At 49.9% G+C, this 26,602-nt stretch overlaps 9 protein-coding genes across 9 annotated transcripts; 3 read left to right on the forward strand and 6 right to left on the reverse strand.

Annotated features, from left to right (window-relative positions):
* The first annotated feature begins 440 nt into the window (after positions 1 to 440).
* On the forward strand, positions 441 to 1,949 carry N7471_006316 (40S ribosomal protein eS28). Its single transcript, XM_057279035.1, has 3 exons — positions 441 to 585; positions 744 to 827; positions 1,008 to 1,949. The coding sequence occupies exons 1-3, from the start codon at positions 525 to 527 to the stop codon at positions 1,067 to 1,069; spliced, it is 207 nt and encodes a 68-aa protein (XP_057138645.1). The 5' UTR covers positions 441 to 524; the 3' UTR covers positions 1,070 to 1,949.
* Positions 1,950 to 2,164: 215 nt separating this feature from the next.
* Positions 2,165 to 5,683, reverse strand: msh3 (mismatch repair protein MSH3; the record flags this gene model as incomplete). The annotated part of the gene is made up of 3 exons (XM_057279036.1): positions 2,165 to 3,673; positions 3,726 to 4,819; positions 4,879 to 5,683. The coding sequence occupies 3 exons, from the start codon at positions 5,681 to 5,683 to the stop codon at positions 2,165 to 2,167; spliced, it is 3,408 nt and encodes a 1,135-aa protein (XP_057138646.1).
* Positions 5,684 to 9,249: 3,566 nt separating this feature from the next.
* On the reverse strand, positions 9,250 to 10,986 carry N7471_006318 (uncharacterized protein; the record flags this gene model as incomplete). The annotated part of the gene is made up of 1 exon (XM_057279037.1): positions 9,250 to 10,986. The coding sequence occupies one exon, from the start codon at positions 10,984 to 10,986 to the stop codon at positions 9,250 to 9,252; it is 1,737 nt and encodes a 578-aa protein (XP_057138647.1).
* Positions 10,987 to 11,485: 499 nt separating this feature from the next.
* Positions 11,486 to 12,700, reverse strand: N7471_006319 (Rab geranylgeranyltransferase subunit beta BET2; the record flags this gene model as incomplete). The annotated part of the gene is made up of 5 exons (XM_057279038.1): positions 11,486 to 11,528; positions 11,582 to 11,706; positions 11,758 to 12,206; positions 12,264 to 12,549; positions 12,602 to 12,700. 5 exons carry the CDS (start codon positions 12,698 to 12,700, stop codon positions 11,486 to 11,488), a joined length of 1,002 nt encoding a protein of 333 aa, XP_057138648.1.
* Positions 12,701 to 15,332: 2,632 nt separating this feature from the next.
* Positions 15,333 to 17,382, forward strand: N7471_006320 (uncharacterized protein; the record flags this gene model as incomplete). Its single annotated transcript, XM_057279039.1, has 2 exons — positions 15,333 to 15,870; positions 15,923 to 17,382. 2 exons carry the CDS (start codon positions 15,333 to 15,335, stop codon positions 17,380 to 17,382), a joined length of 1,998 nt encoding a protein of 665 aa, XP_057138649.1.
* Positions 17,383 to 18,036: 654 nt separating this feature from the next.
* N7471_006321 (ribosome biogenesis protein RRS1) lies at positions 18,037 to 19,145 on the reverse strand. Its single transcript, XM_057279040.1, has 2 exons — positions 19,040 to 19,145; positions 18,037 to 18,948 (listed from the first exon to the last, which is right to left on the reverse strand). Exons 1-2 carry the CDS (start codon positions 19,096 to 19,098, stop codon positions 18,342 to 18,344), a joined length of 666 nt encoding a protein of 221 aa, XP_057138650.1. The 5' UTR covers positions 19,099 to 19,145; the 3' UTR covers positions 18,037 to 18,341.
* Positions 19,146 to 19,283: 138 nt separating this feature from the next.
* On the forward strand, positions 19,284 to 21,122 carry N7471_006322 (mitochondrial 37S ribosomal protein mS29). The gene is made up of 2 exons (XM_057279041.1): positions 19,284 to 20,015; positions 20,080 to 21,122. Exons 1-2 carry the CDS (start codon positions 19,370 to 19,372, stop codon positions 20,940 to 20,942), a joined length of 1,509 nt encoding a protein of 502 aa, XP_057138651.1. The 5' UTR covers positions 19,284 to 19,369; the 3' UTR covers positions 20,943 to 21,122.
* Positions 21,123 to 21,295: 173 nt separating this feature from the next.
* On the reverse strand, positions 21,296 to 22,750 carry N7471_006323 (aldo/keto reductase; the record flags this gene model as incomplete). Its single annotated transcript, XM_057279042.1, has 5 exons — positions 21,296 to 21,876; positions 21,958 to 22,096; positions 22,169 to 22,391; positions 22,475 to 22,561; positions 22,632 to 22,750. The coding sequence occupies 5 exons, from the start codon at positions 22,748 to 22,750 to the stop codon at positions 21,296 to 21,298; spliced, it is 1,149 nt and encodes a 382-aa protein (XP_057138652.1).
* Positions 22,751 to 23,044: 294 nt separating this feature from the next.
* Positions 23,045 to 25,996, reverse strand: N7471_006324 (uncharacterized protein; the record flags this gene model as incomplete). Its single annotated transcript, XM_057279043.1, has 1 exon — positions 23,045 to 25,996. One exon carries the CDS (start codon positions 25,994 to 25,996, stop codon positions 23,045 to 23,047), a length of 2,952 nt encoding a protein of 983 aa, XP_057138653.1.
* Positions 25,997 to 26,602: the final 606 nt, after the last annotated feature.

Genomic DNA, 26,602 nt, shown 5'->3' on the forward strand with positions numbered 1-26,602 from the left:
AGAACAATTGATATAGTCCGGAGGAGTCAGAGGGAGAGGGAGACCGGAGCTACTTGCGGCAGAAATTGGAGGGGCAGATTACTCCGGTGAACTAGTGACGGGACCGGGGGAGTATGTACCGTGTTCGCTGGACAGTATGAGCCCACGTGATAGGATTCTATGGTATATGGCTATCTAAAATATCTACAGGATATACCTGATAGAGTGTCGAATGAGTTTTTCGATTGATTTCATGGATAATTGGCCGTGGAAGCCGAAGTTGTCTAACGGTGATGCCGAACGATATCGGAGTTGCAAGAAAATCTGTTCTGCCTGAATATCTATTGATGCCTTAAAATGCCTGACGGCCCAGGTGTCAATTTCACTCGCTGACTCATTCTCTGCCTGACGGCTCAGGTGTCCAGCCCTGAGCCCTCGCGTAATTTGCACGAACCCACACAGGCCAAATTCCACTTCAACACTCTCTTACCTTCAGTCCAACCAACTCCAACCCTCGAGCTCAACGCCCTCTCCTTCCCTCCAAGATGGATTCCAGCAAGCAGCCCGTTAAGCTCGTCAAGGTGACCCGTGTCCTCGGCCGCACCGGTATGTGCTTTCCCAGCTTTTTGAAGCCCCAAAACCCACAATTCGATATTCGATATTCGCGGGGTGCACCCATTGCGCCCCGGATCGCCCGAAACAAACCGATCGAAACCAGACACTTGGAGGAATAGCAATGGCTAATTTGTGGTCTATTTATTTAGGATCCCGTGGTGGTGTCACCCAGGTCCGCGTCGAGTTCATGGACGACACCTCGCGTTCCATCATCCGCAACGTCAAGGGCCCAGGTATGCGATATTGATTTCTTTAAACCCGCGTCTTTTGGGATCACAAGAGGAGGAAACACACGGGTCTATCTATTCATTCTATGAAAGGAGCCCCCATGTTGAAATATGGAATTTTCGAGGATCGACCCAAAAGACGAAAACTTTGCCGAACCACATCGCTAACATCTATGTCCGCACCAGTCCGCGTTGACGACATCCTCTGCCTGCTCGAGTCCGAGCGCGAGGCCCGCCGTCTCCGTTAAAATCCACCAAAACGAAATTTCGCTCGCGTCGTCTATTTTGTCTCTCTTCTTCTCTCGCATATCCCTTACGACCGGTTTTTCATGATTACTCTTCGGCCAAAATCGAGTCCCCCGCTTTTCTTTCTTGCCGTACCTTCAACCTCCTATCTTCCTCAGCCCTAAACCGCCGCGCTGCCCAATCATCCCCGTCTGCCGACTCTCGAGGGGCCGTTTCTACGATTTCCGACGTTTCGACTGGAGGTGATGGTTTGGGTGGATTGACTTTTTGGTTTTTTTAACGCCGAAAGTCCCGGAAGGTCGATTATGGAGAAACGATCGTGAGAGAGAGGAGCAGAGAGCGCAAAAAAGATAATAGAAAGCCTTTTTTTTTATTGATACGAGAAAACGAAATCAGGTTCTTGCGCGAGGGCTGGTTTGTGGACTTGTGGCACGGTCTGGTCTGGTTTCGATCTTGGTGTTTTACTACATACACACGTCCATTTAGGCGTGCTTGCATGGGCTCAATGCGACAAACGAGGTTGTGATGTTGTTTCCTCTCTTTTCTTCCTCGTACCAGCTTCCTCCCATTACTGGTACTTAGAAAAGACAAAACGCCGATTCGAACCAGACCCCGATCGACAAAAAGAACAATGGAATCCAAAAAAAGTTTGAAAACTTCCAGTTCAGCCTTGTCGAGGTCGAGGTTTTGAAAGCGTTCGTAGAACATCTGGCCAGTGTAGTCTATGTGAGTTTCTAGAGATATTCCGGACCTTGATTGCTGTCTGGGATTCCCAGCGACATGTCTACCAAGTACAGGTAGACAGTAACTATGCCATGTCCCTTGTTATACATAGGAAAGTCGTCTGTATATTTCTCTATAAAACCGCGAAGGGCAAAAGATACCCAAAAGATATAAAAACACGTCCAAAAAGAACATCGTAATCTTTATCTTAAACATAATGTCCAAGGACACAGGCTGCGTAAGCGGCTGACTTTCCTTGTCGATATTGATTCAAGATTGATATTGAATATGGATCTACCAAAAATCATGCTAAACTCATGTATATATGTAACTGTACAACCGAAAATGCCCAATGCCCCGCATAGAATGTAAAACTACAGCTGCTCCGCACTGGCCATGAGCCTATTAAGAAGGCCATCAGCACCAGCAGACTCTCCCTCGAGACCACTCTTATCATCAAGGACCCGACCAACCGCACCCACAAGCCCAGCCAACCGCTTCCGCCGGATAGACTCCTCCAGCTCAGCACTCTTCTGACGGGCGACGTCAATAACAGCCGAGGGCAAATTCGCCAGGCGTGCAACGTTCAATCCATAACTGCGATGCGCAACTCCCTCAGTAACCTCATAGAGGAACGTGATCTCCTCATCCCCGTGATTGTCCTTGCTACCCGTCTCCGTGAACCGCATGTGGACATTACGGAGAGCCTGATCCGGGAATGAATGAACCATCCGCGAGAGATGCTGGTAATGCGTGATGAAAAGAGTGAGGGATTGGATCGAGCGAACCATATGGTCAAGCACTGCCTGCGCGATAGCGACACCATCATGCGTCGATGTACCGCGGCCCAGTTCATCGAGGATAACCAAGGATCGAGGTGTGGCTTGCTTGAGGATATCTGCTGTTTCGGAGAGCTCGACCATGAAGGTCGATTCCCCGGCGAGCATGTTGTCGAAGGCGCCCATGCGTGTGAAGACAGCGTCCAGGAGACCGAGTCGGGCAGAAGCTGCTGGGACGTAGGATCCGATCTGGCCCATGATTGCAATCAGTGCTACCTGTCGCACATAGCTGGATTTACCGCCCATGTTCGGGCCGGTGACGAGGAGGGCGCGGGTGCCGTCGTGCTGTAGATTCGTGTCGTTGGGTACGTATGTGTCTGTGAGAAGTTGCTCGACCATTGGGTGTCGGCCCTGCTCGATGTGGAGGCCTGCTTCTTCTGTGTATTCTGGCTTGACGTAGCCCGGTTGCTGGGCTATTTCTGCGAGAGATAATAGGCAGTCGAGAGTTGCGAGGGATTGGATGCAATCCCGGAAGGACTGGTACTGCGCTGCGATATCAGCTAGGAGGGTTTTGTAGGCTTGGTCGCAGGCTGCTGCTAGGGCTTCCTTGTACTGATCACGCTCGCGGATGAGCTGGATGACTTCTGGTGTGTGGAAGCGGGACACTTTTTTTGTGCCGCTGACTTTGACCCACGATGCTGGGACGCGCTTGAGTGCCGGGGAGTTGTTTTCGATCTCGATCAAGTACTCAATTCCGGAGACCGTGGAATATTCGACCTTGCCTCTCCCAATTGTTGACGCTGCCTCTTTGCGGTGTTCTGAGAACCCGTGTTCAGTGCTTCCAATTTGGAGCTTAAGTTCACTAATCTCCTCTGTCTCCTCCGCTTCACGAAAGAAGGTATATTTGTCATTGGTTCGGGCAGCGTGCATGTTGATCTTATCCAAAAACTTGACGACTGACGCTCGGATCGTGGGCAGAGAGGCGACAGCCTCGCTCACTAGCGATGATTGAAAGCCCGTCTGGGCAGGTGATTTGATATCTGCAAATTCCATTGCAATCATCTGCATAGCTTGCAGAACAGTGAGAAGTTCGGGTCGCTCGCACTTGGCTCAACGTTAGTACAGGAGTGGTCATCATCGCAGAAGTATTACATACCTTTCCGTAGTAAATGCGGATCAAACCCTTTTCAAGATCACTCTTGACTTTGTGTAGCAAGCCTCGCACTCTTTCTACCGGAATCGCTCGCGCAGGATCGATAAGCTCTTCCACGGCATTCGTCCGCTCCTCGAGGCGCACTTTGTCCAGCAAAGGCCTTCCAACCCATTGCCGTAACATGCGTTGTCCGAATCGCGTTTGCGTCCGATCCAAGGTCCAAAATAAACTACCCCTTGTCGAGAGATCCGTCTGGTTTTGGTAGATTTCTAGACTGACCAGCGTGTTTCCGTTCAGAAGCATATGCGAGCGAGCCGAGAAGGGCTGGAAATATTTTGTAAGGTCAAACACATGTTCCAACCCATACTCGGTCATATGTTCGATCATAGCAGAAAGACAGATAGTCACCTGTTCTGGGAGGCCAAGGACGTTTTGAAGCAACTTCGCAGCTTGAGTATCCTCCTCGGTACTCGTAGCCTTCATCTTTCCTGCATAAAATCCCGATACATGGCTGTGTGCCTCAGCAGCGGAGGTTTTCTTCTTCTGAGCCCGTTCGAGGCGCACGGCGTCCCCAAAAACATTCATCTTGCTTCCAGATAAATGCTGCACGAGCTTTTCGCTAGCTCGAGACATCTCTCCAACAATCAAGATCTCGCAGGGAGCAATATGCAATAGTCGTGTCTCGATCTCGCTCCGCATGAAGCCATCCTCAAAGTCATCGTAGATAACGTCACCTGTAGCCGGCTGGACAGCGACAATCCCGACATGAACTCGCTCGTCATTCCCAGGGCCCTTGGCATTGGTCTCCGTCATACAGAGCATGTACCCAGTGGCAGGGGAGGCGCCTCCCGCCGCCGGCGCAGGACCCTGCAGACCTTCAGCGTCATCGATATAGGTTCCTTTCGTGTAGAGGTTGGTTAATTTGCGAACAAATGGCGCGTTGCGATTATCACCCGCAGCCTTGAGCGCAGCCGTCTCGATCTGTCGCACCACCCCGACCTTGTGGCCGGCCGTAACGAGTCGCTTCACGTGTACGTGTAACCGGTGCACGGGGATACTAGCCGAAGCAAACCGGCCAATGTGTGCCTCGGATGGATCTGTGGTAGGCTCTAGCTTTAGTATGTTTTCGGTATTCTGGCACGCAGAAAATACTCACGTTCGTCGAATCTGAACTTCCCGGGGATACACACAATGCCTAGCTCCTTGGCCGCAATGCGCGCATCCTCTCCGAAGAACCGGAACTTGTATCCCACTTCAATGACCAACACCGTGTTCATATTCTGACGCTTGATCTCAATGACCTGCTTCTCCATGGGCGTGAGCTTGCTGCCGCCCTTCTTCGCACCCTTCCCTTTAGTCGGGGGAGGTGGTGCAGGCTCGTCCTCTTCTTCGGCCTCTGCAGCTTCCGCTTCCGCGCTGGCTGCATCGGTCACTGCGATTCTCCCAATCCCAACCTGGCAATCTGACCCACCGAGCTTCCGGACGAATTTCTGGTGCAGCTTCTCCTTCTCCTTCTTCCGCTGTAGCTGCTCTGGGTCTTCCTCCTCTGCGGGGACTGGCGCAACAGCAGGGGAGCTCTGGAACTTGAAGATATCAGTGCGTTGGCTGCTACTTGCCTGAGATGTATGCTCGAAGTGTATGCTTGTCGCAACTCGGATTGGCTCCTCCGCGTCTGTGCCGGTGGTCTTGGCTCGCTTTGATGCCGGCGCCACGATATCCTCGTCATCATCGTCATCATCGTCATCATCATCTGCCGGGGTGATATCGCCTTGCTTCGGCCCGATCTTGTCGGCGGGCAACGCTTGCCGTTTCTTAGGTGCCTTGGCCGGGGCCGGGGCCGGTGCGGACTCTTTGGGCGTGGCCGAGGGAGCGGATTTCTGAGCGAAGAAGCTGGAGATACTTGCTTGCTTTCGTTTCAACGACGGGGAGGGTGCGGAGGATTGCGAAGAATGAGGTGCCATCTTGACGAAAGATGGTTGTAACTGCTTCCACAGCAAGTATGCGGAGTGGCAGTGGGGTTGGACGTAGGGGTTCTGGGTTGTGGTGATAGGAGACAGGATTCAATAGAATTCGATACGGGTGTATTTCATCTCAGCTTGATCCCAGACTAGGAATGCTTCAATCGAGTCCCATGTGAGTTCTCCGCATTTTACCCGGAGCTCGACGCGTAGAACGCGCTGGGGCGTCCACGGGTTAATTGGTTGATGACTCAGCACCCTCCATCCCCGAGGCCCGTCGGAAGGCAAGGCGACATGTTTGATCACTTCCAGGATATTTAATATCAAACACAAATGTGCTAGGAATAACATTATACTCACAACTTGAATCAAATCATCGACTTGAGCCTCCGGGTCTGTGTCTGTGACAATCTCATTGTGAAGATATCCAAGAGGTCCGTGCCATCTCTACCTCGTCTGTAGCCCTAGTTCATGGTGGGAATAGCTATTTTGCATTCTACCAAGAACAACTTGAGCCAAGTTTTTATCGTAACAAATAGAGTCTATGCATACAGTTCTATCTACAAGGAGTGGGGGTCAATGTGATTGAGGTTTGCATGAGTGAATGTGTATTGTTACTGTTAAGCATACATATGTAGTTATCTACAACTCAAAGAGAGAGAAGAAGTAAATGATACATATGTAGATTGATCATAATTCAGAGGAACGACTGTCATAGGGCCATCTGTCTAGCTCTATGGGGACAAAGAAACAAAGACCACAGACTGCCTGAGCAAACAACAAACCATCAACCTGATCCAGTGCAGCAGTTATAAAGTACATATGTAATCATACAGGTAAGAGACACAGAGTAGGAGACACAGGGTGAGAGACACAAGAGACACAAAGCACAGTCACAAAGGGACCATGCAAGAAGGAACCTGTAAGAAAAGAAAAAGCCCTCAGAGAATTCTCCACTGGGCAACAGAGAGCTATCTCTGTAAGGTAAGCACGAAAAGTTGGCTCAAAGAGCACGTGAGAGGAGATGAGAACAGAGCCCCTTGGTTCAGCTCCTGACGGACAACGGGAGCACCTAGACACGTACAGTCTGTATCCGCAGAGGTCATAGCAAAGCACCGGAAGCATCCGAAGATAGCGTGTAGGTAGCCCGCATATACATGCTTCGTGCCATTCGCAGCCTAGCCTAGGCCGCCTACAGAAGACCCGTCAGAGTCCTCAGGATAACACCGATCACTGGACAACAGGAGACATATGTTGAATATGACCCTGAGAGCTGAGGAAGTTCAAAAAAATAGTGGGTGTCCAGGGAACCACGGGGTGCAATGTGGGCCCGGAGTGTTGAAGAAGGAAGAAAGAAGAAGAGAGAGAAATGGGGGGAGGGGGTATTTATACCTTCCCAGTGGCTGAAGGCGATGGGGGAACTGGGGTAGGTGACGAGTTTTGACAAAAAGGGAAGGCACTTGACCAGGCATTCAGGTGACTAGGCAGCTTCAGGCAGCGGTCTCTCTTTGTTTGTATATGACTTCAGATTATATGACACTGAATTGATATTATCTCATTCTTTATATTCATCTCATTAAATTCAACTTTCAGGACATCTGCATACTGATATTCACTCCAGTATCCGTATAACCATAAAGAATTTCATTCACCATGTCTCGTAGGCACAAGGCCCATCATTACCACACCCAGTCTCTCCAGATCTCTCAGCTCTTCCCTTACTTATAGTCTCACAAGCTGACACATTCTCATCAAAGACGCGATCCTTGCCCGGGTGCTCCAACTTCCTCCTCGTAGTCTCCAAAACAATGAAGTAAGTTTACATAGCTTGAACCCCAGTAGCTCAGCCACCTTCCCACGTAGTCAGAGCATGAGCAGCTCATGCGGGTACACTCAACTCAGGTAGACTCAAACGACGCCTTGATTAGGTATTATCAGGCGATGATAACCTTCGCCAGCGACCCGTGGTCGATCAACTTTGCTCTGGTCTACGATGCGATGCATGCCCTCCAGTGGTACTAGCAACTTATAGCAGGTCACCTGTGCATAGACCCATATCATGTCGTTAGGTCGATGCTACCTGCTAGTACCCTGTAAGCTATAGTTACCATAGAATTCACGAAATACTTGGGATGCAAGTAACAATTGGCTATATATTTGGGTGTATATGTAGTGCATAGTATATTTATAGTCTGTCTCATTCTCAGGTTTGGGGGAAACGGAATTGAAGTAGTGTATAAGTATAGCGCTTGAGACATATGGATCTGTATTCATTCCTACGCTCCGAGTCGGGAACAACTTCCTCAAAGTGGACGATCTGGGGTATTTTTTCCGGCTCCTGGTGCCAGTCATCAATTTCTCTTCACTTCCGAGGTAGGGTGTATATCTCACTTGTCTAGCGCACCCCATTGTTCATGACGAGCGGACGGTTATCCGTCAGATATTTGAGATATTCTATTGTCCATGATTGTTAGCTTGATTATTCAAGATCTTGCGGCTGTAAACGGCTTAAGATAGGACAGGGGAAACTGGGAGAGGTCATATGTACCATAACCTGTTTGCTTTTTGGGAGTGTTCATCCGGTTAGGTTTTTTTACGACATTCCAGGACCTATATACTCAAAAGACACGACCATATTGAGCTCGGATACAGGTCGCATCATCGTTAGAACAACGACAAAAGGCGGTTACAGATGATGTCCATCGAGGCCAAATCTCGAAAGGAGCGTTGAGTTGAAGTCAGAACACAGACTCAATCTTCTCAAATCAAATAATATAGGTTGTAGAGTCAAAGCTTGACTGCCGATCATCAACCCTATAACCAATCTCCCAGCCAACGAAAGTTCTGTGCGTAGTATCATGGCATGAAGTGCGCGATTGAAGGTGCATACCCGCTCAATGTCCAGCGCCTTGCGATGGTCCTGGTTTCAGACGCCGAGAGAACAGGGACTTGGCGAGTTTTCATCATATTTGAGAGTATATGCCGTTGTTGTTTGTGTGATATGTGATATTGCTAGAGATTTTCGGAGTTTTTTTTTGACTAGAATGAAATCAGTAAGTCTGGAAAGGGCTACTTGTGCAGGGTTCCAAAAAAAAAGGAAGGAAGGAAAAGAGGCAAGAAAAGAATGGCTCAGACAACCTTAGGGCTTTATAAGAGAAGAAAACAATATTATCACAATGTCTACATAACCCTGGCGCGGGAAAAGATTCACTACATGATACATGGCACGGAAAAAATTCATAATGCACATTCTTCATATTGATACTGGCTAATCATAATATTGTACAGCATATCAAACAGCCCAACAAGGATGAGAAATACAAATGGACACCCATGGATAATCACAATTGATAGAAGATAGCAATCAGGATGGGTGTCAATGAGTTCGGGTCGTCGGGTGAGCAGAAACCATGGTAAAGCTACCACTGTCACTGCTGGGTTTTCGGTTCTGGATATCCATAACATCTTCGGTCATTTCGGGAAACGTCACGTATCGTCACTGTCGCAGGGTTGACCAGCAGGTTGATCTGGGGTTGATCAACCAGGCCATGAGGTCATGAGGTCATGAGTTAATTCGCATCGGTAGTCAAGTAGTATGCATGAAAGATGTTGTCGTCTTCCGGGACGGTTTCCTCGGATGGAACTGTCTGGTCCATTGAAAGCCAGCCATTCTGAGCTGCAGTGTGCTCTTCTTCGTACTGGCTGTCATAGAAAGGGTGCTTCGAGGGGGCTTGCAGAGGGTTGGATCGATAACCAGCCTTGTCAAAGTTGTCGTATGCATCACCAAGATCAGAAAAGTATGGAGGGCCGAATCCAAAGTCATCAGGGTCAGTGCGTTTAGCGAATGGAGAGTGCCAACCGTGGGGGCCAATTCGGCCTTGGGGGTTCAGAATAGGCTCAATGTTTTCTTTGTCAACGGAAGTGTGCCCAATTCTCGAGGTATGAATACCGGTGTTCGTCTTTCCGTTCAAAACAAGGCGAGTGGGGGTCAATGTGTCAAACTGCGTTCTGAATCCCGGTTCCTGAAAAGATACTTTGCTCTCCTCTTCTTCCTTTTCCTCATCAACAAAAACGTCGAAGCCGCCCCTCGGCCGTTTGCCAAAGGTATTGACAGTAAAACCAAACTCTTCATCGTCGCCAACATAAGAATGAGTACGGTCTGCTGCACGGCGCGAGCGGCGGGGAGACTTCTGTTCTTCTTTGGCCTCTTCTTCTTCTTCCATGTTCTTGCGGTCTTTGCCGGTCCTCTGTCGCTTTCTGTCCGCGGCACGTGGCACGTTGGGGTCAGCTTTGGTCAAACGTGTGCTCCTGGTACGAGCGAGGCTTCGCCTGGGAATTGGAGTCTCTCCTTTCAGTGGGCTGTACTCCTCCACATTACCCGTGATCACACGCTCCTTCAACAGAGTTCCGTGTGGGGAAAAGACCTGTTCGGTTGGCTCCACGAGCGAAGAAGTAAGTTCCATCATCTTCAGCACACCACTATCCTTCTTCTGGTTGCGCCGACGACGCATCTGCACCGTGGCGGAATCAAAAATATCCATGCCTGGCCACAGAACTCCCTTGAGTCTTGCGATCTCTTCAGCCCGAGTCTTGTCCATCTCGGCATCACCCGATGCCTGGGTCTGATCACCAGAGTCGATAAAAGGATCAGGGGTATCTCTGCTAGCAGTCCATGTTCTCTCCAAGGGGTCCGGTTTGCGTCGGCGCTGTATCGGTGTCACAGGCAAAGCCAACGATCGGTTTTCATCGCTGGGCCCGGAAGCATCCACCGGCTGCAGCACGTTTGACTTTGTGCCAGTCGAGGATCGCATCGAGCGGAGGACCGGACCCGTTCGAGATTTCGCATTACTGTTCGCCACAGGCACACGGTTTGGCGTAGTTGGTGCGATGGTCGTCTCAGCATGTTGCTGTTTGTCATTGTGAGAATCAGCTAGGCGAGGATCGAGGCAATCAGGAACTGGGGTGGTTGGGATTGCAGGAGTGCTGGAGTCCTCAGGCTCGACATTGGATGTTCGGTTCCTTGTGCGTTTGGTGGCATTGGAAGTCAATGCTTCGTCCGACTTTCTCTTCTTCCGAATTTCTTTGCTGGCCATGCGAGCAGCCAGCTGCTTCGCGAAACCATTGGCGTCGAACCAGTCGTCGTATTCCTTGAGAAGCTTGATTGCGGTAGGATCGTCGGTGCGAAGCTTGAGCTTGAAGTGGTGGGCGAGATGAGCCTTGGAGGCAGCATGGGTCAACAGGTGGGAAACATCGCTGAACTCGGGCTGCCCAGGACAGATGCTGCACATGAGGATAGTTTCATCCATGATGCAAGCCCTGAAGGAAGCCCTGAAGGAAGCAACTAAACAGATAGAATGAGACGCAAATGGAAAGGGCAAAACAACCAAACTGCTAAAGCCAAGAAAGTGGGTGATGAAGGGGATCAGTGTGAAGGAGCGATGGAAGAATAAAAGGACGTTATAAACCGTCGACAAGGCGGACGGTAGTGACTGTCCTTCTTATCAATAAGCTATTGATATCCGAGGAAGGTGCGTCCTTCTGGGTCACGGGTAGGTCACGGGATGTGATTGGATTGACAACTTTTGGCTTCCATTCATCTCTTCATTTTCTTTAGGTACACAATGGGTATGTGCCACGAAGTCTTAACAGCTCTTTGGCCATTGTAGGAGGATATGAAGCGGAATAAGTCAACGTGGTCATTATTCTCCTCCCGCATTGTATCCCATAGTCCATAGTGAATAGAACGCTGGGTTATTAGATTGCGGGAGGTTTCAATATGGATCAATTGATCTATCAATTGATGAATTACCCCGCAAGGCATTTGGCAGTGATTGACTTTGGCATACAACTGTTCATACAAGTTAGCAAATCATACAATAGAATAGCAGATGCATAGCTCACTAAACAGCATCTATTTCTTCAAGGCCATTGAACTTCAATAAGCTCAGCCCTGCAAGGCTGAAGTGTGTGTGATACACATCCACCATATTTCCCGGGCGATCAGCAAAGCCACCAGCATCAGAGTCCTATATAAGGGTTAGCAACAGATTCCACAACACAATATGCAATTGACTGACCTGGCATTGTAGAACAAATGCGGCGAGCTTCTCGCCATCAATCCAGTGCAGACGGTCGATCATGGCAAGGCTTGATCCAACCCACCAGCTGTAGCACGCATCTGCAAGTTTTTCTGGTCGACCATTGAAACCGCCGCTTTCGATCTGGCGCTCGCTGAGCCAAGCTCCGAGTCGATCTTTATTCACCAAATCCAAGCGACCAGCGATGGCTAACGCGCCAATACAGGTGAACACCTGGCCAGCATGGGACTCGGCACCGGGGCGAATACCATAAGCTCCATCCAAGTTTTCACAACTTTGAATATGAGAAACGGCTTTGGGGACATCGACTAGGTCCATCAGACGCAACAGTGACAATGCATTGAGGGCACCATATAAGAATCGGGTATCTGTTTCGCCCCACTGGTCTCCCATGAAGGAGCCATCGGCATTCTGTAGGTTTGCAATGACTGTAATGGTTTTAGTAAATAATCCTTGATATCAGTAAATATAAGGGAATACTGTACAAGATCCAACTTTCTCCTTGCCCCCTCGGCCCCGCTTTTCGAGTTCATCGACAGCATCAATGGTTACGAGGATCTGAACGGCAGAGACGGTGTACAACATATGGGCATCATGGCCCGGGGCAGCACCGAAGCCTCCATTGTCATTTTGGCACGAAAGGACGAAGTCGATGGTCTGATCTCGAGGTAACGTATCCGGACGACCTAGAATATGTAGGGCTGTAAGACCCCAGTAAACACCATTTAGTCGTAGGTGCTCGGTCAGCCAATATTCAAGCTCATCTTTCCTCTATGTTGGTCAATCTTCACCATTCCAGCATTTTCTTTCAAGCAGCACGCACAGTGTCCAGGTTCTTGATGTAAGTCACATGCTTTGCGGTGTGTAGTTCAGAGTCTGCGGGGCTACCCCCGGCTCTACCAGGGCCCGATACTAGGGCCATGTCCTGTAATGATGGAGGTGGCTCTGAAGACGAACACTGATTGGATATGGATGTGCAGGTTAGTAGATCGAAGATCTGAGAGCTTGTTGAAACAGTTAGCACAAGGCGGTGAAGCTGCAAGTTAGATCATCTATGCACCGAATGTCCGTGCACCAATCCTCAATAATGGTTGGAGGAAGAATGGGGTTAGTGGGATTCCAAGATTATTTTTCGGATTTTTGGGTTCGTTATCATCACGTGCGAGATGCCGATAAGACGTTTTCGTTTAAATATCATTTTAGAATTTTATATTTCTCCTGGGCAAGCCCTAGAGGAGCTGTTACATTCTGCTAAACTATTATATTCGACTTTAATTGGTCGAAACCCATAATATCCACTCAACCTGCCCCGTGCACGCCAAAGCACTGTCATCCTGGAGGCGCTAGTTTGACATCTCCAGCCATGTTTCAGATTTGATGGAACCTCGAGTGGGAAGGGTGCGAAATAGGAGGGCGGTGTACCTCGGAAAAACCATATACGTAGCAAAAAGTATGCCAGAAATAGTACATATAGGAATTGCAATGCATAGTTAATAATAGGAATTGTACTCGGTAGTTCTATGTAGAGCAATATAAAATACAATCTAAACCGTTATACAGTATCCATATTTATTTTCTCTACTCCGTACTGGAGCTACTGCCCCGGAGTATTGTCAGCGTTGTAGCTCCGAGACTTCCCATGTTATACAAATTTTTTTTTTGACCAACAACGCACACCGTATCACAATTGTAGGCAATGGAAACCTCTTTCTAAAATTGTCTCTAAAACAGGAGATCCCCAGTGGAGGCAGTCATCCATGGTGTGAGGTCTTTATGGGTAAGCGGGAATATGGGTTCCAAGGTTGGACCCGAGACCAGGCTAAATTAATTTCTAAAAGTGGACGCGACACTTTGGACACGGACACGTTTGTGCACTTATTTAGCTCTTACCCCTGATATATAAATGGGGTTCTGTTGAATACTTAGATAGAGTAGTAGTTGCTTATTATCATAGGCACAATTCCGTACAGATCGTGGACTATACATATATCTACAGAGTTACTATATCTGCTCAGGTGCATATGCGACCATAAACAATCCAAAGTACAACCATGGATCTTCCCGCAAGGGAAATCAGGTACTGATTCCAAGGTTTATTGTACTGTCACTGGCTCGTCGATTAACCAATGACAGTCCACATCCACTGCAACGTAAGGCAACACATTCCGTGGCTCTGACCTACAAAAGTGGAGAGCTCTGATCATTCGTGTACTCCGTACAGCCCACTATAACGTATCAAGTACCTTCGAACTCGACAAATAGAATCTAATCCCGCAAAGCTCCAGTGTCTGAGATTTTTTTTTTTTTGGGTGACGCGAGCCAATGTCAATTGAGTAAGCCCAACTGTTATCCACGGAAGTTGATAAAGATGGTCGTTCATGGACATGATGCTTTATCCACCGTCACACTCGGATCATCCAAGCGAAGGTCGTCCTTGGGTCTACAAAGTGACGTTTCGCCCTTCAGGGGGATCAGATAGGAAATTAAAAAAAAAGATATTCCCCTCTTTTTTCTGTTCTTGTACCCATAGAATTATTTGGGGGCCTAAGTAGGATAATACAGAATGTGGAACGGTTTCAAGTTCACCCAGAAAACCAATTATAATACTTAGCTAGGTAGTTATAATACTTATTTTTGATAATGATCTAATAATTATGACTTCTATAATACTAGTGTGGCTTGTCTGATAGTCTCTGCTGGGACTAGTGTACCGCTAAGTCTATTAGGAGAGACTTCGACTTTGGCGACTTTTTTTTTGTTTACAGTTCAATTCTTCACCTTTCATATCCCTGATTTTGACAAATCCTACATTCATATTGAATTGTTTCTTTTAACCTTGATCCACACAACTCCTATCTCGCCCCCCCTTCCGCCCTGCCGATCCCCGAACTTCGAAGCGCCTAAAAAGAGGGGGGAAAGTGAACTTGCACTGAACAAGTCCCGGCCTCGCAAACCTAGAGACATCGGTGAAAACAATTGAAACCATAACATGAGGATATTGGTGAGTGATCAGCTGAATCAAGAAAACCTGTCCATTGTTTCTGCGATTTCATTCCTGGCCTTGTCTGTCAACAAAGAGTCGAGGTGTGGCTTCTTTCAAGAGTCAAAGTCGGGGTTTGCCTGCATATGTCACCTGCGGTCTCACCTCTTGTCTTTTTTTTGACTCTTCTGCTTTCTTTCACATGTCTCTGGTTTTGCGCTGACCCTATAACTGGCGCTTCAGATCCCGCGTCCTCGATACTTCGTTTGATCCATACTACTTTCGTCATTACACTTGACATTCAGGTAGACAACATTGCCTATCTCCTAGTACTACTCAGTTTCGAAAGTCGCTTCGCCCCCTCCCCACCACCCGGTCAGACCTCGAGCATTGATACCCGTACGAGCCTCTCAGCCGCATACGTGACTTGGTTTCAGCGCTGGCCAAGTACACATCTAGCCCAAGAATCAATCCATTTGAAGCTGTGACGAGCTGTGACGGGGCCTACAACCCACAAACCCTTGACCCCCGAACCCTCGCATACATCCTGGACCGGGTCCAATTGTCGCCCAACATGTCAAACCGAACTTCACCAGTGCCCAACCTCGATCTGAGCTCGTGCAAGACCGAGTCGAAAAAAGAGAAGGTCTCATCGCCTGTGACGCCAGGTGATCACAGTTCAGACGGACAGAGCCCCTTAACACCACGTTCGCCCAAGTCTGCATCGAGCTCTCCACTCTTCAAGGGCGCAACAATTCGCCCCGTCACGCAGGACTCCGACAGCAAGGCAACCAGCCCTACTCTCTCACTTTCTCCTGGCACAGGCCCCGCCGAGCCTACGACACCCGGTATCACGGCCATTCCTCAACATTTCCCTTCTCCCAAAGACTCAAGGCACACGCGCGATGCCTCGAGATCATTTTTCGGCAACCTCAAAGCACCGAAATCATCACACAAGTCGCAACATTCAGATAGCTCGGAGAACTCCACCGAACATTCCAAGAGCAGAGGCAGCTCTAGAGAACGGAAGACCCCAATGACTTCGAAACAATACGAGTCAACGCCTGATCTTCCAGGGACACTTGCCCGTGCGAACGGAACCGAAAGGACTAGTGAGTTTCCCTCACCACCTATGTGGATGATATCTAACAGAATAACCTACAGATGGACTCTCAGGCCACAATACTTCGCAGCAAACAGGCACCAAGAAAGTCGGTACCGATCTAGACTCCGCTGCGCCGAAGAAGAACAAACAGCGATTTGCCAACCTTTTGACCCGATCTCGCTCCATTCGAGTTGACGACTCCTCCGGACCCAGAGCACCACGCCGACGCCCCTCTACTGGTCTGGCGAAACTTGAAGAGTTCAATCAAGGTACAACAACGACCGCGAATCCACCTCGTTGTGCGACTGCGACTACGCGACCCGAACGCGCTGTCCGGGGAGGCTTGCAGCCCCCTGAGCGCCAAGCCGATACTGTGTCTTTGCGCAAAGAGCGTAGCCACGGTAATATGGTTGCATCGGGTTCGTTAAGTCAAGTTTCCGGCGCCTCGGCTACCATTTTCAGCAATCTGAAGTCTTCATCAAGCGGCACTGCAGATCGTATTGGCAAGGCCGGGAAAGGATTCTTCAGTAAGATCACCCGCAGCGGCAGCACCAACGAGAGAGAGATGATCACCGATGACTCGTACACGTGCTCGGTGATCAACCTCCCGCTCATCGAGCAGGCGAGAAAGACCCGTATTGCGAAGAAGCTCGAGGACTGTCGAGACAAGACCGAGTTCTGGATGCCTGCCTTGCCATACCGCTCAATTGATTATCTAAACTTCAAGGGTTGTGAGGAAGAGGGCCTTTACCGTGTTCCCGGTAGTGGCAGGGAGGTCAAGCACTGGCAACGACGATTTGACACAGAACTCGATATCGATCTCTTCGAAGTCCCTGATCTTTACGACATCAATACGGTTGGATCCCTCTTCAAAGCATGGCTTCGTGAGCTTCCGGATGAGCTTTTCCCCAAGTCAACGCAAACGATGATTGCTATGAAGTGCGAAGGCGCCACGACCGCACCACAGCTACTCAAAGACGAGCTCTCCAAGTTACCACCATACCATTACTATCTCCTCTTCGCCATCACCTGTCACCTCAACCTCCTTCACTCGTACGTGGACCAAAACAAAATGGACTACCGCAACTTGTGCATTTGCTTCCAGCCCTGCATGAAGATCGACGCATTCTGCTTCCAATTCTTGGTATGTGACTGGAAGAACTGCTGGCAGGGATGTTGGACCGAGAAGGAATACCTTGAGATTGAGAAAAAGATGGACGAGCGTGACCTGCGGGTCTCAGAAGAGCAGGAGGCCGCCAAGGCAAAGGAACGCGCGTCTGCCAGCCATGAACGCGCTGTCTCGTCTTCCAGCAGCAGTGCTGGGGAAGAACCTCGTCAGCCTCCTCGTGAGCTAGCTCGCCCCGCGACCTCACGCTTAGAACCCACTCGCCCAGAAACTGCTCGTCCAGCTACCGCTCGCACCCGAAAGGCTCCGCCGAAGAATATCGAGACGGCACACAACCGGAGCATCTCTCAGCTTCCCGAGCTTGGCCCACCGCTCTCTCCTATCAAAATCTAAATCCGAAAGACGTATTTCCTAGCACAGACTTGCCTCGGATGAAAACAGCTTCACGTCGTTATCTACCTTTATGAACTGCTTCCGATTTGGCTGGCCCGATATTCGTTCTATCTGCAGGACCAGATAGGACTGGACAAGTTGTTTCAGAATGGCATTCTCTTCCACTACTACTACCACTTTCTCCTCTCCCATACCTCTGATACGATACCTCCATCGTCCGCTAGTCGTATGATTGATCGATATCTCCATTGTCATTTGGTCTCATAGTGGGATCAGATGCCCCATCCATATTCCTCTTCGATGTGTACATCTTTTGCTCTCTTGGCATCTACGCTGAAATTGGCGAATGGCCGGCCGTTTCGTTTACTGGTGCCATTTTGTTTGGCTCGCATTGTTTCTCTCTTTTCGCTGTCTCTTGTCTATTTGGAAGCGCAGCAAATCTCATTCCATGCTTTGCTTGATATTGCAACATCTTCAGATTCCCCTCTGCGGTTGACATTGATTTCCATCATCGCTATTTGTTTCATGCCTGTTTGCTCCGTTTTGCAATGGGGGTTTACATTTTCATTTTGCTCTTTTTTTTTGTTCGAAGTATGTATCTGGCGTTTCCTTTCGAGGATTGTACAATAAAGAAAGTGGGAAAGGCACTTTTCGGTTCGAGCAAGATCATTTCTGGTACAATAATCCCCATAGCCTCACACAGATAAATCAAGGCTATCGAGCTATCGAGTAAAGGCCATCGCAAATATCGACAGATGCAATAAGAGAGCTTTTGGTGAATCACGGTATGTCCACAATACATGAAGAATCCCATTCGACTCCCAACCCCAACGCCAGAGATGTAAAAAGAATCAAGAACAGGAAAAGCCAGAGGCCACAAGTAACATAAGCGTGAAAAAAGAAAAGAGAAAAGAGCACGAAAGAACCCGATAAAAACCGGCTCAATCAACGACCACCCCTCATTTCGCACGAGCAGGGTTCGACCTCTTCTCATTCGACCGCTGCTTACGCTCATTACGCTTAATACGGTCCTTGCGCTCAGTCCGCGAGATACCCCGGATGTTTCCTCCCTCAGAATTAGCCTCAGCCTCCTTCTTCCACTTCTTCTCGTCAACCTCAACAAGCCATTGGTTCTCGTCGTCCTTGTTCTTGCCCTTGTATCCCCAGCGCGGCACCCACTCGCCAGAAGCCTCGTCGTATTGGAGCTTCTTGCGGCGCTCCTTGTCCTGGCCAGCGGCACCGGGCTTCTGGCTGAACTTGCCGATGCCCTTCTTGCGGGCGAACAGCTCCCATTTCGTGGGGGCCTTGGGGATGGGAAGCGGCTTGTGGCGCGGGAGGTGGATGTTAGGCGCTGGCAGGGTGAGGAGCACGCCGTCAGAGACGGAGGTCTTGATCTCGCAGGTTGTCAGGAGCTGGTTGAGCAGGACTTGAACGCCGTCGCGGGCTGTCGCTTTCAGCGAGTCGTTCACTTTCTGGTCCGCGGGGAGCTCCAGGGGGTTGGGGTCGTTGACGAGCAGGTGGCCCAGGTCGAATGTGTAGGGAGTGGGCTTTGAGACGGTGATGGGCCTGGACATGGGATGTTAGTTTCTATATTTTTCTTCGTTTTCTTTTTTTGAGTTTTTGGTCGTGCATCCAGTTCGGGAAGAGGGGTTCCTACAGTCTCTCGGTCTTGGAACCAGCCGCAGGCGCGGAATTGGCCATCTCGGTATCAGACATAGCGATACTAGTAGTATTGGTAGACTGTTGATGTTCAAAGGTTGGTATCAGCCCGAAGAAAAAAAAAGTTGGTTATCAGATACAGCCGCTTTTACTTTTCTGCCATGACTAAGGCATCCAGACCGCCTTTCGTTCTCAGGGCGGGCGGATTTCGCATCAAATTATTGACCGAAGTGTTAACTGCTGTTGTTCTCTCAACTCAATTCCCACCCACCTCTCCATCTCAGCACCGGTTGTCCCCTCACTGGCTGCGCCGGTGTTTCTGACAACAATGGCCTCCTCGTGGTGCTGGAATTGCCTCTCGAGGCTTCGACCGACACCGCGAGCACTCCTCCCGCCGTCCGCAACGCCCCGGATTTCGAGCGCCCCCTTCCACTCCACAGCCGTGCACTATGCCCAGCCGGCCAAGAAGAAGGGAAACAGCTTGACTGCCGTGAAGCACAGACAGTCAACCAGCTTGAGAAGGAAGAAGAAGAAGGTTGCTGATCGCGGCGGCCGTCCCCCAGCCGTGGGTGAGCGCAAGGCTTTGCGGAAACGCATTGTCCTGAGTAACCCTAATGCCCTTGAGATTGAGGGCATGCTGGAGCTGTCCCCGGAGACTATTGTGGACTCCCGTCTTCGTGGTACCGTTCTGGGATTGCCTGTGCCGATGATCGATCAATTGAGAGCAGTGCAAGCTTTCAAGCCCAAGCAGGGCTGGTCGATATTCCGCCGACCTGGGACGGTCCTCCGACGTGATACCATTGAGATGGGTCGTTTGTTTGAGCAGATCTCTGGGGAGGGTGATGATGCCCAGAAGGGCAAGGTTGTCAAGAAAATTGTTACTGGTATGAAGGGGTCTGGCAAGACCGTGCACCTGCTGCAGGCTATGGCCATGGGCTTCATGAAGAAGTGGGCTGTGATCACTATTCCCGATGGTAAGTGGAACTTTCTGCTGGTGTATATTGCAATCTTGCAGCTACTAACCTCTCATTCTTGCAGCCCGAGATCTTGTGTCCGGTGAAACCGCGTACGCCGCCATCGAAGGTAGCAACCCGCTGCAGTATGTCCAGCCTGGTGCGACTTCGGCTCTGTTGACTCGCACTGTCGATGCCAACCGCGAGCTCCTGGCTAGCCTGAAGGTATCCCAGAACCACCCGGCTCTGAAGTTGCTGAAGCCTTCCTCGACCCTCGAAGACCTCGCCAAGCTTGGCTTCAATGATCCTGCTGTCTCCTGGCGCGTCTTCCAGGCTCTCTGGACCGAGCTTACTGCTACTGCCCCCGCTGCAGGATTGGAGAAAGACTTCCAGCCCCGTCCTCCTATGCTTGTTGCCGTGGATGGTCTGGCCCACTGGATGACCGAGAGTGCCTACCGCTCCGCTGAACACAAGCTGATTCACGCCCACGACCTCGCCTTCGTCCACCACTTCCTCTCATTGCTGAAGGAAGGCGATTCCCTGAAGAACGGCGGTCTCCTCCTTTACGCCACTTCATCCTCGAACAACCCCAACCCCAAGGGTCTCAACATTGCCCTGGACCGCCTCGCCGCCCGGCAGGCCGGTATCAGCCCCTCCTCGCCGGAATACCCGCAACCACCAGCCTACAGCGATGCTGATCCTCGCGTCCTGGAACTGCTCCAGCCCGCAGATAAGGCTGTCAACCCACTCGAATTGCAGACGCTGGGCGGCCTCACTCGCGACGAGGCTCGTGGCTTCATGGAGTACTTTGCTCGCAGCGGCTTGCTGCGTGAGATCATCAATGACCAGTGGGTGAGCGAGAAGTGGAGCTTGTCTGGCGGCGGTATCATCGGCGAACTGGAGAAGTTCGGCCGTCGTGTCGGCGCCACTGCTTCCGCCTTGAAATAGAGGGCTATATGTTGCATTTCTTTCTTTGTCTTATCTCCGGCTTTCAACTTTGTGTTTCACGTTTACAACTGTATATCGGATCCTGGGGTTTTCCTTGTGTGTTCTTTGCCCATGTATTTTACAAATCTCACTTGGTCCGCTTGTATCTGTATGCATATAATGGATTTGTTTTTTGGAAAAGTCTTATATCCTTTGATTTGGTATTCACTCCATGATTAGGCCATTGAATCAGTGTCTTCATTGCACGACTAATGAAATACTAATCCGAACAGAACTATTCGAGGCTCGACGTTGAATCGATCCTCGAGTTCACATCCAATGCACCACCCATCAACCTAACCCAACCAGACACCTCAAGCATCCAACTTCTTCGGCCTAGGCCCACGAACCAAATCAGGATAATCAAACTTAGCCGCGACATTCAAAAACGACGAATTACCCGGATGCGCCTCCGGCACATCATCCCCCCGGAACAAAAAGTTCATCGGGAACCCAACATCAAACTCATAAGCCCCCTCAATCTCCCTCAAATCCTCATCCGACAAATCAACCCCAAGCCCCTCAATATTCCCCAGTAAATGCTCAACCTTACGCCCACCTACAATGGGAACCACATACGGCGCCTTTCGCATAACGTACGCCAACGCAACGCTAGTCAACGCAGTCCCATGTCGCTCCGCAACAGCCTCCAACACCTTTGACACCGCAATGTCCCGCTCCGTTGCTGGAACCTGTCGTCCAGGGTTCCCGGCCCGCTCGAGCTCTTCCCGCTGCGCGGTTGTTTTGAATGCGCCCCCGCCGAGAGAGGCCCATGGTGCGAGACCCATGCCTTCGGACGCCGCCATGGGGATTATGTCGCGCTCGAAATCGCGAGTTGCGGCGTTCCATTTGCCTTGGTACACAGAGAAGGGGCGGAGGCCGTGGTCGCGTGCGTCTGTGGTTTGGGTTTGGGTTAATTTCGGCTTGGGCTTGGGGGAGAGCAGCGGTTATAGCTAGCTGTGAAGGTAAAACTTACATTGGTTCGCCTTGGTCACGATCCACGCGGGTGTATCACTGATACCCAAGTACAGGACCTTCCCAGACAAGACCAGCTGGTTGAGCGAGGTCATTACCTCCTCAATGGAAGTGCTGAAATCCCACCAATGGACGTAGAGCTATATCCTCAGACGTTATATGTTAACACAAATATCCCGAAAGTAAGCCGAAAAAAGCGGACAGCCACGTACCAGATCAATATAATCCGTCCTCAATTTCTTCAAACTCGCGTCGACAGACAGTTTCAAGCTCTTAGCATTATTTCCGACGAAGTTCGCCTGGATCTCGGACTTATTGTGCATGCGGTACGGCGAGGTATACTTTGTTGCGAGGACGATTTGATCGCGCACGCCGCGGACTTCCATCCACTCGCCGAGCCATTTTTCGGATTCTTCAAATTGGTAGTTATTTGCTCTTTTTTGTTTTGTTAGTTATTGGGTTCGTTGGGGATATAGGAGACATGTTCAGCATTGAAGGCTGATTGGTGCTATGCATACGTATCGATGAAGTTGCCTCCGTTCTCGTAGTATGTATCCAGGATCTGGAATGAGGTCTCTTTGTTGCATTCGCCGAGACGTTCTTTCCTGCGTCGGTGTTAGTTGCTATTCTAAGGTTCCAAGGAGTTTAAGATCTATAAACAGGTCTTCCACCTACCAGCCATCACCGAAGTTCATCGCTCCCAGGCATAGTGGGCTCACCTTAACACCGGCAGTGGGGGCTAACAGCCGGTAGCGGCCGAGGTAGGACTTGGGGGTGGCAGCTCGGGCAAACATGATGGGAATTGAGAGGATTGAAGCTAGTTTGGTATGGAAATGAGGATTGGGGGATTGGGAGGAATCGGGGACGGGCTATATGAGGGGTTAAATAAATGTGTTAATAATCTAGGATGCACAGGTGTGTAGTATCAGGTATATGCAGTATGATGTCTTTAAATCCTAAGTCCGGTTAAATTTGACTTTAGGATCGGCAGAGTTTAGGGTTAACTCCGTTTTGATACATTGCATACATATTTACATACTTCGTCAGTCCAAGTAAATAAAATCATTTATTCTCATTCTATTTAAAGCTCAGAATTCGCAAGACTTCCACTGGCCACCCGTATATCCGTGGCTATCCCCGTCCCCGTCCCCGTCCCCATCCTCAGCCTTAACATCCTCATCCTCGTCATCATTGGCCTCGTCATCATTAGGCCCATCATGATTAACCTCATCCCCGTCATGCTCCTCCTCGTCCTCCTCCTCATCATCATCCTGGGATTCCGGTTTACCCAGATCGTAGTATTCCTCGTATATATCATCCACAATCTCCCGATACTCTGTCAAATAGTCATTAAGCTCAGAGTCGTCCTCTCCGAGCACACCACCCCAAGTTTCTTGCTTTGGGGGAATCGTCACATGACCCGGTGTCCAGTCAACAGTCCCATCGCCCTGAGCAGCATCGCTACCAGACACGGATTTGGCCTTCCCATCATCAACAGGAGGAACAAGGCCCCTGCCTTGGCATCTGGGACACTCGCAGTTCTTTCCAAATAGCTGCACGGCGTGCATATTGAGATCGACGTCTTCGCCGACGGGATCAGCGATCCTATAACGTTGATACGGAATTCTGATCTCTTCCCCGGCTTTGATATCCTTGTTCGCCCAGATGACTACGCGGTTGGGGACCTTGTCATCGTATCCCCACAGTGCGTTTTCAAAAGGGCGACAGGAATGATTGAACATGCTTAATCCAGGGAAGAGGTAAAAGTTCCCAAATGATGGCTCCATTGCCGAGAGATCTTCGTTTCTGTCTCTCATCCTAGTTTGTAGGGTTGGGTGTAGCACGGCCTTGGGACCATCCCGGTCATTGAACGTTGGGTTCGCACCTCGTCGTGCATGTTCCCAGGGTACAGCATTGACCAGCAACTTCCGTAGTACAGTCTGAATAACCCAAGTATCGAATGAGAGGTCGCTGAAGATGTCCACTCCAAGGTTGAAGAGGATATCGAAAGGTATCTGGATATTACCAGCCAGAGTGAAAGGGAACCAACTATCTCTCCACGGCTCGTTCGTGTCGGTACCTGCTTCGAGGACGAGGAGTTCGTTGATTTCATGCGCAAGAAGATTAGGGTCCTCTTGGCGACGGTGGAGCGTGAGTTCGAGCACGCTCTTCAAGAGTAGACTCAAAACAGTCCCGTGGCGTTCATTGGTGTGGGTGAAATACTGCGATCCGCCCCATGTCACTTTATTAGGTCGCATGGCATCATGCAACCAGCCCCAGTTGAGGCCGCAGAATTCTTGGAAATGGTATGTTTCACGTGCAATGGCCAAGCAATGGGGAGCCATGCCGTCTGATATTGTATCGTTGGAAGAACAGAATAACAGACCGCCCCTCGTGGCTCGGAAATATCCTACATCCGCACATTTACACATCATGTCAAGGCACGCGCAATTAGACGGATGTGCCCATCTGGGAATAAGCGCCGGATTATGGATGGTGTCCCAGTTGTCCTCGATATGCCGAACCTCTTCTGGGTCAATCACGGTTTGACAGTTGTCGCATCGTGGGGCATGGAGGGGGTCTTCACTTTCATCATCAAGCAGCCTGTTGGGGATGAGGTTTCCGCGAATAACGGGCTCCTCGTAGTGAATCAGGGTTCCTGCTTTGATATCTCCAATGGCAAAGACCCCCAAGCCATTGAAGGAATTGTCCTTTGTAAGTGTGGGCTGCACCTGGCATGTTCGTTGGGGAGACTTCCCGGCACTGGCATTAACCGTGAAGATATTTGCATTGATTGCATTGACAAAATGCGGTGATTCACGTTTTACGTCCGCTTGGTCGTATGGATATTTATCGGCGCCTGAAATCCATCCTCGGCTCCATTCGTGACCATAAAGAGATGGATGAAGGGCTGAGGGATTATCCCTCCTGTGCTCGATCTCCGCTTTCACAGGAGCGCTCACTGTCATCCGTTTTTTAGGGACCGACATATCACGGTATGGCAGGGGTCTTTGGAGTTGACCCTGCATGTGATCTTCGAAATCATCCCAACAATTCAGTGCTGCGAGGCTGAGACTGGTGATACTGTGGAGGGTGTTCCTCAGAGTTGGAATGAAATAGTTGATACCATTTGCTTTCCTCATTTGCAGAACCTCCCTTGTCATTGGGACTCCCTTGATCTTCAATTCCATCATCAGGTGCTGCTGAATGGCGTCCCAAACCCGGGTATACATCCCGGGCCGCTTGTTCCTTTGGGTTGCTGTCATCAACACTTCGCAGAGAAGTTCTCCGCGATAGGCATCCCCAATGGCAAGATCAAAATGGCCCAGCAGATAATGACAATACGCACGACTGTTCCAGTAAGTTGGATTGTACGGGCTCAATTTAATTGCCGCGGTGTACATTTCGAGTGCAGACATATCTGTTCTTGTAGCAGGGCTCATTACAGGCCTTGGCTCACGATGTATACCCCAGTGACTCAGGTTGCTTTGTCTTGAGACCCCAAAGCGCTCATCACATTCGTATTCCCATAGACGATGCTGTAGGTCTGTTTTTCTCCCGTCTGTGCTTAGACCCCTTGATGTCAGTTCATCTGTGAGTGCATCTTTAGTCCAAAGATCCGGATCTCTGACGTTGAGCCCGTGTATGAACACTTTTTGTTCCATTGCGTCTAGCCCCTGCACGCCGTTATAGGTCTCATCCAAACCCTCCGCTGCGAACCTGGCTCGTGCATCCTCACTCGAGATAGGCATAAGTGGATTGCTCATCAGGTGCTCATACACATTGTGAGCCAACGCATGCATTACCGATTCTTCTTCTTCGGTTGCTCGTGTATACGGCCGATTGGCATGTGCCTTCCATGCACGCCCGAGTGATTCGTTGGGCTGCTGCCAAAATCGACGGGCAAGAAATGCGTCGTCTTCAGTCAACGCTGGGGCTAGTGGAGCTCGATTGAAGAGATCTGGCCGCTTTGGAAACGGGGGTGGGTGGACGATGTCTCCACCGGGGTAGACTTCGTATAATCGTCGCCTCGGATCCATCTTGATATGTTGGTGTATCAAGTAATGGACAACAGATGTAAGGGTGGGTATATGAACGCGGGAAAGAGTATGGCAGGCCTCAGGATTTCGATTTCCTTAGATTGCGTGAGACTGTGAGCCCAACACGGACCCATGGAGCTGCCATGAGAGTATAAATGTCAGATTAGTCTGATACTTGCCGCAGGTCACACCTTGAAAGGAACCCCGAGATCAAAGAGTCCCGGAGGACAAAGAAAAGATAATATCATGCTGGTTTATTTTTGGAGATGAACGCAGTGGACTTTAGTATAGTTCAACAAAGAACAGCGAAAAAAGATGTGTTCTTTTGAAATGAACGTGCTTCCACAATAAAGAAATCCAATATGTCCCTTTGGTAACCTCATATCAACACCAATATGCAATGAGAAGAGAGATCGGGATCCTTGGGGGTCCTTGAAATGCACTCCACTTTTTAGTGGGAAACAGCCCTGGAGTATAGAGGAATAGCAAAACAAAGGATGAGATGCCAACCATGGTAGCCTATGAAATTTTTCGAAGGCTTGTAATACCAAGCCTTGGGTCAGCCTATGTATCTGTCCGAAGGAGATATATATGTCCAACAGGTAA

The sequence above is a fragment of the Penicillium samsonianum genome (assembly GCF_028829775.1).
Source record: "Penicillium samsonianum strain IBT 33392 chromosome Unknown utg000003l_segment0_segment0, whole genome shotgun sequence".
In the NCBI taxonomy this organism is placed as follows: domain Eukaryota; kingdom Fungi; phylum Ascomycota; class Eurotiomycetes; order Eurotiales; family Aspergillaceae; genus Penicillium; species Penicillium samsonianum.